The sequence below is a fragment of the Cyprinus carpio genome, chromosome A5, assembly GCF_018340385.1.
Source record: "Cyprinus carpio isolate SPL01 chromosome A5, ASM1834038v1, whole genome shotgun sequence".
NCBI lineage: Eukaryota > Metazoa > Chordata > Actinopteri > Cypriniformes > Cyprinidae > Cyprinus > Cyprinus carpio.
Genome location: NC_056576.1, coordinates 7,877,303 through 7,892,292, shown reverse-complemented (window position 1 = coordinate 7,892,292; position 14,990 = coordinate 7,877,303). Strand labels below are relative to the sequence as shown.

The window sequence follows — 14,990 nt, the reverse complement described above, 5'->3', positions numbered from 1 at the left end:
AGTTCTCTGCATGAAGACCCACGGCTCACAGATCAACGTGCTACTTCTTTCTCTCTGATATGGTAGGAAGTTAAATTAAATTAAATGTGGAGGATGTTAACTGTGACAAGATAATTGACAGACCAGTTTACAGTGAAACTATGCGACAGAGCAGTTCGTTAAAAATGCGACTGTATGACGTGATAGTATGTCCCAAAGCTTGCCTACTCCTCTACTACACATTCAAAAGTGTGTACTTTTTCTTCACCAAAAAAGTACATACTTCAAGGGCGTAGTGTAAGTAGGCACATTGGGACGCAGCACTAGAGAAATCTGTGACTAGAGGTCGCTGTTCCTTAAATTTTTGCCCGAGAATGAGCCTGCTGCTCGTGCACACTGGAAGACCGTCTGTTAAGGCATTACAGAGAAGCAGATGCACTGATTGAACATGCAAGAAAATAAATGTTATTACACAAGTTCTCTGTTTTTTTTGTGTGTTTTTCCAAGGTGCAGGAGAACAGCGACCTCTAGTCACAGATTTCTCTAGGTCACCGATTTCGGCAGAACACTGTTATGATAAAATTCTTAAGACACTTTTTTTTTTTTTCTTTTTTTTTAATATCCAGATTTACTGAATATTTCTAATAAGTTTCATCCTAATAAATTTGTATTGGGTACACAACTAGTTTACCTCTATGTTTGTAGTTTGTACTGCAATTAAACTAAAAGTGAACTTATAGGTATACTTATAGTTTACTAATTAAATACTTTGTTCACTTTGAAGTATAGTCTCAGTAAACTATTCGTTTAGTAGTTTTATACTGCAAGAATTCTCATAAGTTTTCTTTAAGTGAACTTTACATCATACTTTAAGTATACTACTAAGTCCCTATTTAGGATTTAATTTGTATATATTTTGTTATATGAATATCTGAACATTCAAAACATCGAAGAAAGAACAGGGTATCTGCTTGTAAACAAAAACATTTTATTCAGCTTCATGCATTCTTTTTTTTTAAACACTTTAATGTGGGTAAGTTTCAATAAAATTAAAATTAACTTTTTGGTATAATGGTTGTTTAAAGACTATGAATTGGATTCAGAATGACAATCAAAACGTAGATGGAGTCGATAAACACCCCAAAGCTTGACTGTAATGACTACCTCTTCATCAGTCGACATTTTATTGCATAACGTTACAGTTTTGATGCTGTTTCATGTCAGATGATCGTGTTACATGTGTTAGCATCTGTTGTTTGTTTTTCTTCTTCACTTGTGTTTTCTCGGAAATTCTGTACAGAAGATGTGTACTAGCCCCCTCTACCGTATAACAATGAAAACACGGATTCTAGAATAGTTCAAATATATTTAGACTTTTTGTAAGTATTGGTCAAATATACTTAAATGTCATTTTAAGTATATTTCTGAGTACATAAAGCCCATTTCTGAGAAGTACATAAAAAGTAAACTAAAAGCATACTTTCCTATTTTTAGTTAAAAAGAAGTATACTAATAGAACACTTGAATAAACTTCTTTTTCATAAGGGTTGTCCAGCTGTTAATCTGTTCCCATTTTAAATGTAACATAAATGTATGTTCTCCATTACATGTCACAGAAGACATTTTAGGTGAAGCACCAGATTTGTAAAAAAAAAAAAAAACGGTAATGTTAAATCTAAATAAATTATATGCCTAGAAATGATCCTTTATGGCCTCAGCATTATATTTCCTGACTTTCATATACTCTCTAGCAAACTTAACTAACTTTACCTCTCAGTGTGAACAAATCGATAACAAGAAACTTGAAGTTCTGAGAAATACAAATAACTATTTTTCATGCTGTGGCTGATGACTGATCATGGTCTATTATTAAAAATCTATGCTTCTGTACTTTGTTGAAGAAACACTAAAACACTACATCAGTCAATCAACTTTTATTGATATGTCAACAATTAAAATTTAGCAAAAACTGTCATTTGTTGCTTATTTTCTTAGAAAGCAGATGTTACACTCTTTGTGGAAAAATGATTTCAAACATTTGCTTTCAAAAGTCACTGTTTAGAATTCAAGAAAAAATGACAACATTTTTAGAAGGATGTTTGTGTTTTGTGAATCTGATATGGAACATAAAGTTGCATAAGTGAAATTATTTTAATTGGACATTTTCATCACAGAAAGGTAAGGCACAAGTGTGAGAAGGAAAACCATCATTCAAGAGCAAACCCGGGTCTTGATGTTCACACACTTTCACTCTTCTAAATATTCTTTTACCAATTACTGTCAACAATAAAAAATTTTTTACATTTTCTGCTCCTTCAGCGCAATCTATGGGTACAAAAAAGTTCACTAAACTTGTGGATATAAGCCCCTTTTCAAACCATATATTAATCAAACATGAACTGCATATCCATGTTAAACAGATGCATCCTTAATCAAAGACATATATAATCTTATAGAATTAATTGCTGTGAATAAAGACTTTGAGTAAAAAGTTGATTTTTCACAGTTTAGCTGTGAACTTCTCCCTTATTTGATAGACAACAGAGTGAGCTTCATCAAAAGAGTCTGAGAGCGCTGACTGGACTCGACTCCTCCAGCTCAGCAGTTTGGGTCTGTCCTTCAGAATGTCCCTCCCACTACACAAGGGCTGAAAGAGACGATCAAATGGGCTCATGTACACTCATGTGCATGCAGAATTGTGCATAAGTATTAAATTCTGTCTAAATGAATGATGCATAACAGCCTCTGAATGCAATCAACCTCACAGTACGTTTCAGCTCTGAGTTCTTACCTGCATGAGCTCACAAACTGCTAAAAGGTCAGCCAATGAGATTTCGTCACCACACAGGAAGGGCTGTCTCTTCAGAAACATGTTTTCTAGCATGTCCAGTGTGCCATTCAGGTCTGCCAGCGCCTTTTCAAACTTTGCAGGATTTGTTGGCTGTCCCATCATTGGAAATATAACCTGTACAGGAATACAAGTCAAAATAAATAAACAAAAAAATATTAGATGAAGAATAAAATCACTGCTTGAAATGTCATGTCAACTAGCCACATTTCGAACACTACCTCTTGCAGGAAGACTGTGGAAGCATGCATCCGTGTGTTCACATGATGCCAGGCCGTGTACTCATCCACTCGGGCTCTCTTCTCTGGCAGTTTGGGGTACCAGTGATCAGGGACATTGTAGGTTGTTGCCAGATACTTCAATATGGCATCACTGTCACCAAGAACAGTTAATAATAGAAACCACAATTCAAATATCACACATTAAAAATACTACTACTGCTACTAATAGCAATAACTACAATTTTTAAAACGACAGATATCCAATTTTGTCTTTTAAACAAAGGTTTTCCTCTTTTTTACAAGTACAATCTCTCCATACCTCTCAGTAAGGACGAATCCATTGTCGTCCAACACTGGCACTTTTTGCATGGGGTTGAGTTTGGTGAACTCAGGTGTTTTCTGCTGCCCTACAGTTCCATGTTCATGGGCATGGTGAAGGTTAATTTAAGATGAAGTTTAAATAATACAAAGCATACAAAGTGCTGAAATAAATATAGAAAGGCAGTGTAAATCTGCAGAACAACCTTTGTACAGTGTTGGATTCAAGCCATCTGGACTTTACAAATGCACACTGCACTGCTTCCACTGAACAACACACTCACAACAATATAGCTCACCTTTTCGTAACGCAATGAGTTCCACTGTATGTGGTATTTTGTTGTGTTTAAGGAATATTAGCAGAGCCCTGCATGGCTGCGACAAGAGATCTAAGTACACTTTTACAGCCTGTCTGCCAGCCATAGTCAACTGAAGCGGGTTCCCCTTTAGACAGAAACAACACTCCTGCTTTGACAAGCGTCACTTGTCAATAGTCCAATCACAAGCTGCTTAAGAAAAACGACACAAAGGTGTCTTCCTACAAAGGGCGGACTGTGGCTCACAAATGCTAAACTAAAACGCTATAACTGAAAAACAAGTTATGCGTTTCTGTAATCTCTACACTCAAAACAACACATATCACGTGAGAACCCCTTCTACGTGGCTTCAGCTGCGCTCTGGATAACAGTAGCCTAATAATTTTCGTCTGATTAATGGCACTGTGGAACTCAAATGAATCGTTATTAAAAAATTAAAAACGGGGAAACCTTTAAAATATCTTAAGTATGTTTAGAACAAAAGATGATGTGAAAAGAACTGTGAAAACTACTACTACTAGCCTACTTTTATGCACTGTGAAAAAAAAAATATTGTCATAATTTTCTCAAAATGTTTGTTGACTTTGAAATGAAGTGAATTCAAGCATGATTCAAGCTGTGGTTTTTAGTGCTTGTAAAGTATCTACAAACTTTGAGAATGTTAAGAATAAAAAATACCTGACTGTGAAAGATACAAACAATAGTGTCAGGCACACATTTCCTTTATTGCAAAAAAAAAAAAAATAGTTGTTGACAAATGAATTTAAGCATGATTCTGTGATTTCATGAGATGTTTCTTGCTTAACACTATAACATGGATCCATTTTACAGAATTAGAAATAAAAAGTAATTACAGAAACCAGCATCATACAAGTACTTATACTTTGTAGTATGTCTGCATTGTAGTTTAACAATATTCATTTGTATAAAACACGTCCAAGATGTAATTCTATTGAAAGTCCCTACTATCATGTGATTTTCCTTTATATAAAAGGCAGCATTCATTTTGAAGAAACGTGATGTATAGTGTAGTGTCTGTGTCATAAAGATATTTTCTGGTTTTACATTTCCAAGTATTCAGGCACATTCATACATAAGTACACAGAATGATAAAGCCCTTTAAAATACAGTGCTTTGTGTATTGTGTGTGTTTTACATCGGTGTGGACAGTAGAGGGCCCTCAGTACCATTGGCAGCAATGAGCTTCTTTTTAGAGTAAAACTCGCTCTGAATCTCCAGAAAGGTCTTGTTCTTGGTTTCAGGAACCACAAAAAAGATGTAAGTGGCCACCAAGCAACATATAACGAGGAAAACAAGGAAGCAGTACTGCTTTAGTCCATTCTGAAAGAGATTAAGAAAGAAAAATTTGCTAAAAAACAAAACATTTAAATTCCACTTTGTTTTTAATATCTAAAAGTAATCAACAAATATCATCATTTGATTGTTTTTACAGAATCTGCACGGTAAATAAGGTCCTGTATCTAGGAGAAATGCAACTGCTTTGTGAAACTAACCACCATATGTACAGTATGTGTGTAAAAGGAAAGAAGGTGCTTATATATACCACAATAAATGGAAAGATCATGCCAATGAAGAAGAAAGCGATCCAGTTGATAGAGCCACCGATCATGTACGCAGCAGGCCGATCGGTTTGGGTAAATAGCTCTGTTGTTAAAATGTTTGTCACACCACCTACAGCACAAAGCACATTGATATTACTGATCAAACTTGTGTGTATACCAGTGTGTAGGCTAGCATCATAATATAGCCTAACAATACAAGTGTGGAGAAAGAGACGTTTTTATTAATTTGCTGAAAATTTACTCATCCTCAGGGCATCCAAAAATTAGTTTCTTCATCAGAACATATTAGGAGAAATTTAGCATTACATCACATGCTCATTAATGTATCCTCTGCAGTGAATGGGTGCCGTCAAAATAAGAGTCCAAACAGTTGCATCACAATAATCCACAAGTAATCCACACACTCCAGTCCATCAATTAACGTCTTCCTGTAAGCTGCTGGAAATTGGGGTCGGGGCTGAGGGGGACTCAGTCACAAAGTACAGCATCAAGCTGGAGAGTTTGGACATGTTCACAAAAGGGTTGCCAAATTTGGATCAAAATAGTGCTAGGTCACTGAAGAGAGCACCTAATTTTCTCTCGTTTCTTAAAGTAAAGTACATCTCTTACCCAGAGGGTGAGGGCTCTTCCAGTTCAGGAGAATAAAACACATAGCCAAAAGGGTTAAAAAAGCTATAAAGTCTGAGAAATTAAAAGGCAAAGAGTGGCCAGGTGGGAGAACCCCAAATAAACCAGTAATTGGACAAGGTGGAATATTGACAGTTAATGGCTGATAATGAGAAAAAAAAAATAGCCTCCAAAAAGAAGACAGGGCAGGACAGGACCAGAACACATGGATTAAAGTAGATGAACCACAATGACACCTGTCACACTCCGGGTCTATAGAGGGGTTAATGTGAGCTAGCCTGCTCTTAGACCAGTGGGCTCTATGTACCACCTTGCACTGAATGAGAGATCATCTGCATATAAAGATAGCTTATGCGCTAACCCTCCCCTCTGTATGCCAGCCATTGCACCGGATCTTAAAGCAATTGCCAAAGAAACAAAGGCTATTGTAAATAGCAGAGGGGAGAGTGGGCAGCCCTGTCTATTCCCTGTGACCAATGGAGAAATACTTAATAGTTATTATTTGTTCGCACACAGGCCATGGGAGATGTGTATAGAAGCCTAATTCAAGCTATAAATTGATCAGGAAAACCACATTTCTTCCGTGTGTAAAACAAATAGCTCCACTCGACTCTATCGAATGCCTTCTCAGCATCCATGGAGATAACTAATTCTGGAGATATATTCGAAGAAGAAGAGTAAAGAATATTCAAAAGCCAGCTAATATTATGAAAAGAGTTCACTAACATTCACTGCAGAGGATCCATTGGTGAGCAAGTGATGTAATACTACATTTCTCCAAATCTGTTCCAATTAAGAAACAAATTCATTTTGGTTGGCCTGAGGGTGAGAACATTTTCATCAAATTTTCATTTTTGGGTGATCTATTAATGTTAAAACATTCATATACGTGTAATTTTCCTTCTTTGCTTTCTTTTTTACTCATTCATTCACCTGGTCCAAGGCCAAAACTGAGAATGAAGGCAAAAACACAGATCATACTAAGGTAGGGAACCCAAGGGCTGGACTCCTGTGAGGAAAAAACACCAAACAAACATCAGTAAATCTGCATACATATTCAAATATTTGAAAATTGAGATCACAAACTTTATGCCATTTTTCAACATAACCCCATAAATATGATTCTAATAGTTTATGCTAGCAACAAATAAATATATTGAGAAAAAACAGCAAGTATTAGGTCACTAGACCTGAAAAGTGAGGGCGATGGTGAAACAGACACAGCACACACTCATGAGAGAATATCCACCAATAATCAGAGCTCTTCTTCCCAAAGATTCAATCAGAAGACCCTGAAACACACAACGTCAGTTTGAATCAACTGTGAACTGACTCAGGCTGAATAATGACCTTACAGTCTTGAACTTGCTTCATAATTAATTAACTTTACATAGTTATTGCACTAAATCTGAACCAAAACTGAACTGACTGAAGCTGAATAATGACACTATTGGCTTTTTAGAACTTTGAAGAATTTGAATTTGTTTCATATTTGAAGTTTGCTTCATTGATTCTGTTATTTACATGTTATATGTTTATTACTGTGAAGCTGCTTTGAAACAATGTGTATTATATAAAACACTAGAAATCAAGGTGACCTCTAATAACAAAATATAAAAAAAAAACTGTTTTTGAAACTTCCAAAATCTGGCTCCACATTTGATTTTCTAAAATCTCCATGCACTGTTATTTAGCCAAGTGGTACATGTTTCTGGATCAATAGGCATTGGCCAAACAATTTATCTGCCCATAATCTACAGTATCAGCCTCCCAATTAAAGTTGTACGTCATAGTATTGCTTTATTTCTGTGTCATAAACAAATTTGCGCAGGTGATGATAAATTCCAGACTTACACAAGTCAGTGCAGTGATGCATTCACAAGCACCAGTTCCCACTGTAGCGTACGGAATCTTGTCAGCTGGAATCCCAGCCTGGGTGAACACATAGTCTGCATAGAAATAAATCTAATGGGAGAGACAAACATATATTGGCAATGGCCTACATTAGATTTAAAATCGTGGGACAGTTACACAGTGATATAAAGAGACTCTTTATATATTATGAATAATAATAAAGACACTTTTCCAACACTGAGGTGAACAGTTCTCTCATTGCATGTTTCATGTTCCATTATTTTTATTTTTATTTATTTGTTTATTGTTAATGCTTTACATTTTATTTCAATTAACATTTCAGTGAAATTTCTCAGGCAAAAAAATGGGGGGTTGACGCACCAAGTTCCCGTGCAAAATCTTTTTTTTTTTTATACCATTAAATGAGTGTGCAGAATTTTGTGAACAATGGTAATTTTCTGACCGCACCATTAGACAATTTAGTTACAGTTTTTTTTTTTTTTTTTTTACGTATGTAACCATTGTGAAGCAAGAATGGGAGACGTCATCGACCTTGGTAAACACTGGAGTGAACGCTATGGAGGATAACATTACATCGTATTGAAAAGGTAAACGCTCCCAGACTGGCTGCAAAGAACAGAGGACAAAATATTATATGCGTAATATATATTAATATTATGTAAGTATATCAGCTATGAGAAATCTAGGTGGGGAAGAGTTTGTAATCACATGGTGTGGAAATTAAACTGGAACCGTCCGACGATGACAGAAAAGCGCTTTAAGTTGATATGTTGATATAAACTAAAGTTTAATTCTAATTTAAATCTAATTCTAATAACAAATTATAACAAACCTTTTTCAGAAATGTGAATTTATGCTATCTAATGGTTTGATGGTTTATCTTATCCAATGACATTTATATATTTAATTAAAAGGATTCAAAATGTCTAAATAATGTTTGTGTCTACTGCACATTCTTCACCATTGGCTTTGCAGTTCTACTGGATCTCACATGACACTCCATAAAAGCTTTTAAGTATGTGTGCAAAATCACTTTCATGCCCATTATAGGTAAAAGTAAAAGTCACAGCCTCAATGTAAAAATCTGATTGATTCCTCCCCCCTTTAATAATCGTTTGCTCTGAGAAAAGATCAGGGTTTAATCCACAGCAGCCTGATCACATGCCATTTTGGCAGGAAGGGAATTTTTTTTTTTTTTTATAGTGCACACATCAGCAGTCAAGACTAATCTAAGCCTCTAATGTGAAGTTGTTGTTTCTGGGTGTCTGAGTGAGATACACACCGCATTGATGCCATTGAGTTGCTGGGACGTGTGGATTACGAAGAGGGTCAGGAGCTGCCAGCGAAGACTAGTGTCTGTAAAAAGCTCCCAGGGCTTTTTGGGTTTAATGCCGATCGCGCTGACCCTCTCTCTCTCCATGTCTTCCTTCTCTCCATGGTACTTATCCGGGCCATGGAACCACATTAGAGCTGAAAGAAAGTGGCAAAGGGCAGAACATTCCTTTACTCACGAGATTCTCTTCTCCTCGCTTCTGTAGTTGGTTACAGCTCAACGGGTTGGATTTAGCTCCCTGCAGAATGCTCACATCATGACATCCGTTCAAGTGTGATCACTTCAATGAGATTTTACGCTTCAGTCTTTAAACACTCTGATTTTGTGGTTATATGCAGCTGAAATGACAACACCATCTTTCTTTCAATGGAATCATGAGTTTAAATGTGACTTGTGACCTTTTACTTGCCAGAAAAACAGATAAAACATGCAGAAAACAATGAACATTTTTGCGTAGTCATTTTCATAGTGGCTTGTTAACCTGGGTTGCTGAGTAATTATTTTATCTTCATCTATTTATTTATTTACTAAAATATACCATTCAATCATACCTGGCACTGTTTCTGAATTATCACATATTGTTTTGTTGAAAAGTTCTACTTTTGATATTTCAATCTAGTAAATTAATCATATAACTTTAACAATAAAATTAAAATCGCCTTAATGCATACATTTTTATGTTTCCAACTCGATTTATAGTTTGTGTGCTCATTCAGTAAGAATTTCTTGAAAATAAATTCATACTTTTTATTCAGCAAGGATGCATTAAATGGATCAAAAATGACAGTAAAGACATGTACAGTATAGTGTTACAAAAGATTTCCATCTCAAATATGTGCTGTTCTTTTGAATTTTCATGTTTCACAAAAATATCAAATAGGCATTTTTGACATTATAAAGATTATAGTAAGAAATGTTTATTGAGCAGCAAATCAGCATATTAGAATGATTTCTGAAGGATCACTGGAGACTGGAATAATGATGCTGAAAAATCAGCTTTGCAGCACAGGAATACCTCTAGGAAAACCACTATTTTAAATTGTGATAATATTTCACAATATTGCTGATTTTACTGTAATTTTGATTAAATAAATGGAGCCTTGGTAAGCATAAGAGACTAAAAAAAATAAAATCTTACTAACCCCAAATGTTAAAACGGTAGTGTATTTTAACTGACCTCAGCAAGCCATCACTAAGACAGATACAATTCAGGACTTTCAAACTTTAAGTTTTATCATAACCTTGAAAAATGTGCGTTAACAGGAATATCTGACCACATCCTATTAGCCTTACAACACCTTCTTTAATTAAATAATATTGTGAAATTGTAAACATAGTTATTAAACCATGCTGTACCCTTATTGCAGGCAACGTCATCTCCGCGGTCGATGAGCAGGTAGCGAGGGCTCTCGGGGAACCAGGGCAGAATCAGCAGCTGCATTACGGCTGGAATACAGATGGTGGACAAGAGGATGGGCCAGTACTCCTCCTTACCTAACAACTCACTAACACACAGGCAAAAACACACAATATATGAGTCTAAACATCTTTACTTAGATTTTAGTGAATATCCTCAGGTGTCTACATCTAGGAATCTACATGCCATTTCACCATGTTGAGATCAAACAAGTTTTGACTCTCCTCGTATTCTTTATATGTTTCATACGTTTTTTTCTTACTTGAGACCAATGACTTGTCCTGTTAGAATTCCTCCGGTGATGAAAATGGAAGTTCCCATCGCCATGGCACCACGCAGAGCTCTAGGTGCGATTTCACCAATATACAAAGGCTGCACACATATTCCAATACCTGTCATTCAAATAAGATGTCAGTTATGAGATCACTAACAAATGCTCATATTGTTTTAGAACTTATTTCATTCAGAAGGCTTTTCATTTAGTCGTTTTACAGATACATACAAGTGAGGAAAAGCACATGCAATTTATCATAGAAAGCTCAGAAGTACAGCATTTGTTTGAAACAGAACAATGTAAAAGACTGATTACTTTAAAGCATTCTTACTGAAAACTTGAGATACCTGCATTTACTCCCGTCAAGAAGCGTCCAATGATTAAAAGCTCAAAAGTGCTGGAAGGATAACTCAAGCCCATGAATAAAGCAGCCAACAGAGCAAAGGTGTTGTTGAACAATAGTGTCCCTTTCCTGAAAAAAAAAAAAAGTGATTGATTTGATCCACCAGTCTTGCACATTTGGTCACGTCCTTCATATATTGTCTGTACAGAGTTTTTGACTTCAATTCACCTTCCAAATCTAATGGCGAGAGTTCCGCCCACCGACGCTCCCACGAGTCCACCGAGAGTGAATATGGACACTATGGTGGACCAGAGGAGTGTGAGCACCTGTGTGGAGATTTCAGTGTTGTAGCGCTCAGTCCATGTCTGATTAATGAAGTTCTGTACAGCCTGAGAGGAAACACACAAGTGATAAAAAATAAATAAATGCTGTCTTGCATGAAAGGAACGGTCAGCTTTAACTTGGATAATAGTAACATGAACAAAAATAGAACACAGAGACATTTTTTTTTAAATATCTTTTTTCATGTTCCACAAAAGAAAGCAATTATTAGTAGGTCTGTTACTAATTTAAGGTAAAGTATGAATATTGTGAAACATGGTTAACAATGACCCTGGGTTAACGATTAAGACAAAACCAGTGGGTTTTCATGCACTAATCCTGGCTTAACCTAAACCCTGTCAGTGAAACCAGGCCTTAGTGTTTATTTTATTTCAAATCATCTATTTGCATCTGTAGATTTCAAATACAGTACATATCTTTTCTCAAAAAGAGTTTTTTGTTGTTGTTGTTGTTGTTTCATGCAGTCAGAAGTCTTCACTTAAGTAGCACTTTCATACATCAAACTTTAGGTTTATTCCTATTCTGATGGTTTTTACAGAGAGGTTTGTCTATAACATTCACCTGAATTATATTACATTTTATTCCAAAAAAAAACATAGTTCTGGCTGTTAACAGTATATTCTGATTCATGGAGTGATAAAAAGAGATCCAATCTGTAGAAATTCAGTCTATAAAAACCTTTAGCTCTAATATGTCGAGAAAATGAAACAAGAATATTGAACCTGGCATTATCCAATGTTTAGATTTCTGTTCTGGAAAGGTATCCACATTATTCCTTATTTAATTATACAATGTCTCATTTTCATATTTAAAGATTTCAGAAAAAGTTTCATACATAACAATCATATTAATGTACTGTATTTAATCAACTGTGAAGTGTGGATATATCGATTACAGTAGTTTTATTATATTCGCCTGTGGTGTCTTGCCTGTGTAAAAAAAAAAAAAAAAAAAAAAACCTGTGTACAAAACCCAATTTTGGGTTTTGGATTCACTTTTTTATATTTATATATTTTTGGGTCAGTCTAGTAAAAATGTGCCAGGGACCAAAATCCATGTCCATGTGATATATTAACTATCTACAGATTTCATGTGACTTTTAATCTGATGAGCTACTGCAATAATAACTCACAAAAATACATTACACACATGCATACTGTACTGAACTTAATATGACTAATGCATACTGCACAAAATCTGCTCTAGATGTAAACATAAACAGGCTTAAGTAAAGTGATTAGAATAATCAATGCACACTTTTCTTACCTTGGTAGGTGCGTTTATGATAGATATATTGTATCCATACTGAAACGTCCCACCAATGCCAGCCGCACAGACAGCCAGAAGAAGAGACTTACTGGGAACCTGTAGATAACAGAGTACAAAATCATGTTCAAAAGCCATTCTGATTTAAACTTATCATTAATAACTAATATTTTTAGTGGTTAAGAGTAAAGAGAGAGAAACTGCAGGATTGCAACAGCAGACGTACTTAAACAATAAAGAGTTGTGAAATTATGCATTATGCAAAAATATACATGCAAATATACAATACAATAAATCTGCTAAAAAATGTATGTAATATGAAGACGCAGAAAATATTACAGTCAACTTCATGTCCATCACTGTTCATTATAGCTGATGAATAGTACATTATAGTAATAATTATTTTTTTATAATAATAATATTAATAATAAATATTAAATATATTTAAATACATATATATATTTTCTTTTTTACATACCTTTATTTGTTGAGCTGGTTCTTTGAAGTCTTTAAGTAAAGGTTGATATTCTTTAAGCTCTCCATTGTCTTTGCCCATTTTTGAAATGCGTCGAAAATATTTTAACATTTTTACTTAATATTACAAATGCCTCTTAATCACGGATTCAGTCTATCTATGAAATGCGAACTCATCCTAGGACAGAACTGCTCTTAGAGCTCTAGATAAGGTTCATAACAGATATACTAGCTGAAATACAATCATGCTGTTGTTCATTGCATGACCAGTGAAAACTGCGTGCGTTCAGAGTTAATTCAGGATGAAATTCCATTTAGAGCCATGGAGAAGCTCTGTAGGGTGTCTTTAGGATATTTTTGTCTTTTAACACATGCATGTCAATTGCTTTTCCATGTTCAGTCCTGTGAGTAATGCACCGTATGTTGTGGACTGTAAATTCAAAAGTCAAATGAAAGCTTACCTTTCTTCTTAAAGCTGTAGACTCTTCTGGGCCATTCATTTTAAGTTCATTCATTAAGAAGAACATTTAAAGTTTAGAGTGGTGAAGAACTGAGCTATTCCATCATGCTTTCTAGGTCTCACTGCAAAGATTAACTTTGAAGGGCGTTTGGTCTGTGTGCAGTCATTAGTGTAATCATAAGCTCCAGTTGACCACAACTTTACAATTACCTTATAGGCACAAATTCAGAGTTATGAATGTAAGATGTAGCGGTTATAGTTGGATTGTCATCTAATGGTTATTTGTAATGATGAATAGTGAAATACTTTTTATTTCTTTGTAAGTAGAAATATTCAGCTATATCAAGCATTGTGTTGTCTGGTCTTTGATCACAAAGAGCACATTGTTGCTGTTTCAGTCAAGTGACCCGCAGAGCCCATAAGCCTCTTTCTGATTCACTAGAAAAATCAACCAGTTTGGAGATCTCTGACCAAACCAGTATCATCGTTTTATTAAAAGCATGTTGGATGGTCGGCTTAAATTATTAAAATGCTTGAGACAGAAGGAAAACTTATGTTGCCTCACCAAACTCAAATGTTCTGTTCAAGCTGCTAATGTCTAAACACTGGCCTAGTTTAGATATGAACTGTTCAGTAGAAGTAGCCATATCTTCATTGACCACAAGAGGGCAGAGAAATGACTCTCTTTTCTTTTTAAATGAACAAAATGTTATTAACTTAATTAATTTATTATATACTTAATAATCAGCCACAATGATTCTAAGCAGCACTGAAAAGAAAGAGCACCGACCACAAGAACAGTTTTTTCCCCTAGGATAAATTCAGCCTAAAAAATTAAAACTTTTATACGTTGTCCATTATAACTGAGACATTTCTACACAGCATCTGAAAATTGTACATTTGTAAACTACATAAACTAAAAAAAATATATATATACATTTATTAAAACAATTATATATGTTTTTTCTCCATATTTCTACTAATGTATTATATTGCATTATTATTAGTGTCTCTATTGTATAATTCCCATGTAGGCATGTCTGCACTATTATGTATGTTTGCAGTATGTCTATACTATATTTCAAATTGCAATTATGGGATTGCAGTTAATTATTCTTACTAAATATGGAGGGCTTTAATGCTTAATGAGTCTGATTTACTTTATAGCACGACATTTACAGATATTATGTCTAAACACATTTTCCCCCCAATTCAAACCTTAATTTCTTATTTTGAACTTGTGAACATATTTAAAAATAATATTAGACTGTTTTCCACTGACTTAAAGAATTTTTATTCTTTAATATCTGTAG

The 14,990-nt window shown here is 34.9% G+C and overlaps 2 protein-coding genes across 3 annotated transcripts; both read right to left on the bottom strand.

Annotated features, from left to right (window-relative positions):
• Positions 1-1,898: 1,898 nt before the first annotated feature.
• Positions 1,899-4,009, bottom strand: LOC109049692 (glutathione S-transferase theta-3-like). The gene is made up of 5 exons (XM_019067355.2): positions 3,666-4,009; positions 3,368-3,455; positions 3,049-3,199; positions 2,771-2,944; positions 1,899-2,626 (listed from the first exon to the last, which is right to left on the bottom strand). Exons 1-5 carry the CDS (start codon positions 3,787-3,789, stop codon positions 2,480-2,482), a joined length of 684 nt encoding a protein of 227 aa, XP_018922900.1. The 5' UTR covers positions 3,790-4,009; the 3' UTR covers positions 1,899-2,479.
• A 380-nt stretch (positions 4,010-4,389) lies between these two features.
• On the bottom strand, positions 4,390-13,816 carry LOC109049690 (solute carrier family 2, facilitated glucose transporter member 11-like). Of its 2 annotated transcripts, none has more exons than XM_019067353.2 (12): positions 13,679-13,816; positions 12,744-12,842; positions 11,364-11,524; positions 11,140-11,264; positions 10,781-10,910; positions 10,458-10,606; positions 9,051-9,238; positions 7,748-7,858; positions 7,084-7,185; positions 6,827-6,902; positions 5,248-5,375; positions 4,390-5,024 (listed from the first exon to the last, which is right to left on the bottom strand). In XM_019067353.2, exons 1-12 carry the CDS (start codon positions 13,742-13,744, stop codon positions 4,836-4,838), a joined length of 1,524 nt encoding a protein of 507 aa, XP_018922898.1. In that variant the 5' UTR covers positions 13,745-13,816; the 3' UTR covers positions 4,390-4,835. The 2 variants fall into 2 exon arrangements, with proteins under 2 accessions (XP_018922898.1, XP_042608649.1); XM_042752715.1 differs by lacking the exon at positions 13,679-13,816 and adding an exon at positions 13,222-13,493.
• Positions 13,817-14,990: the final 1,174 nt, after the last annotated feature.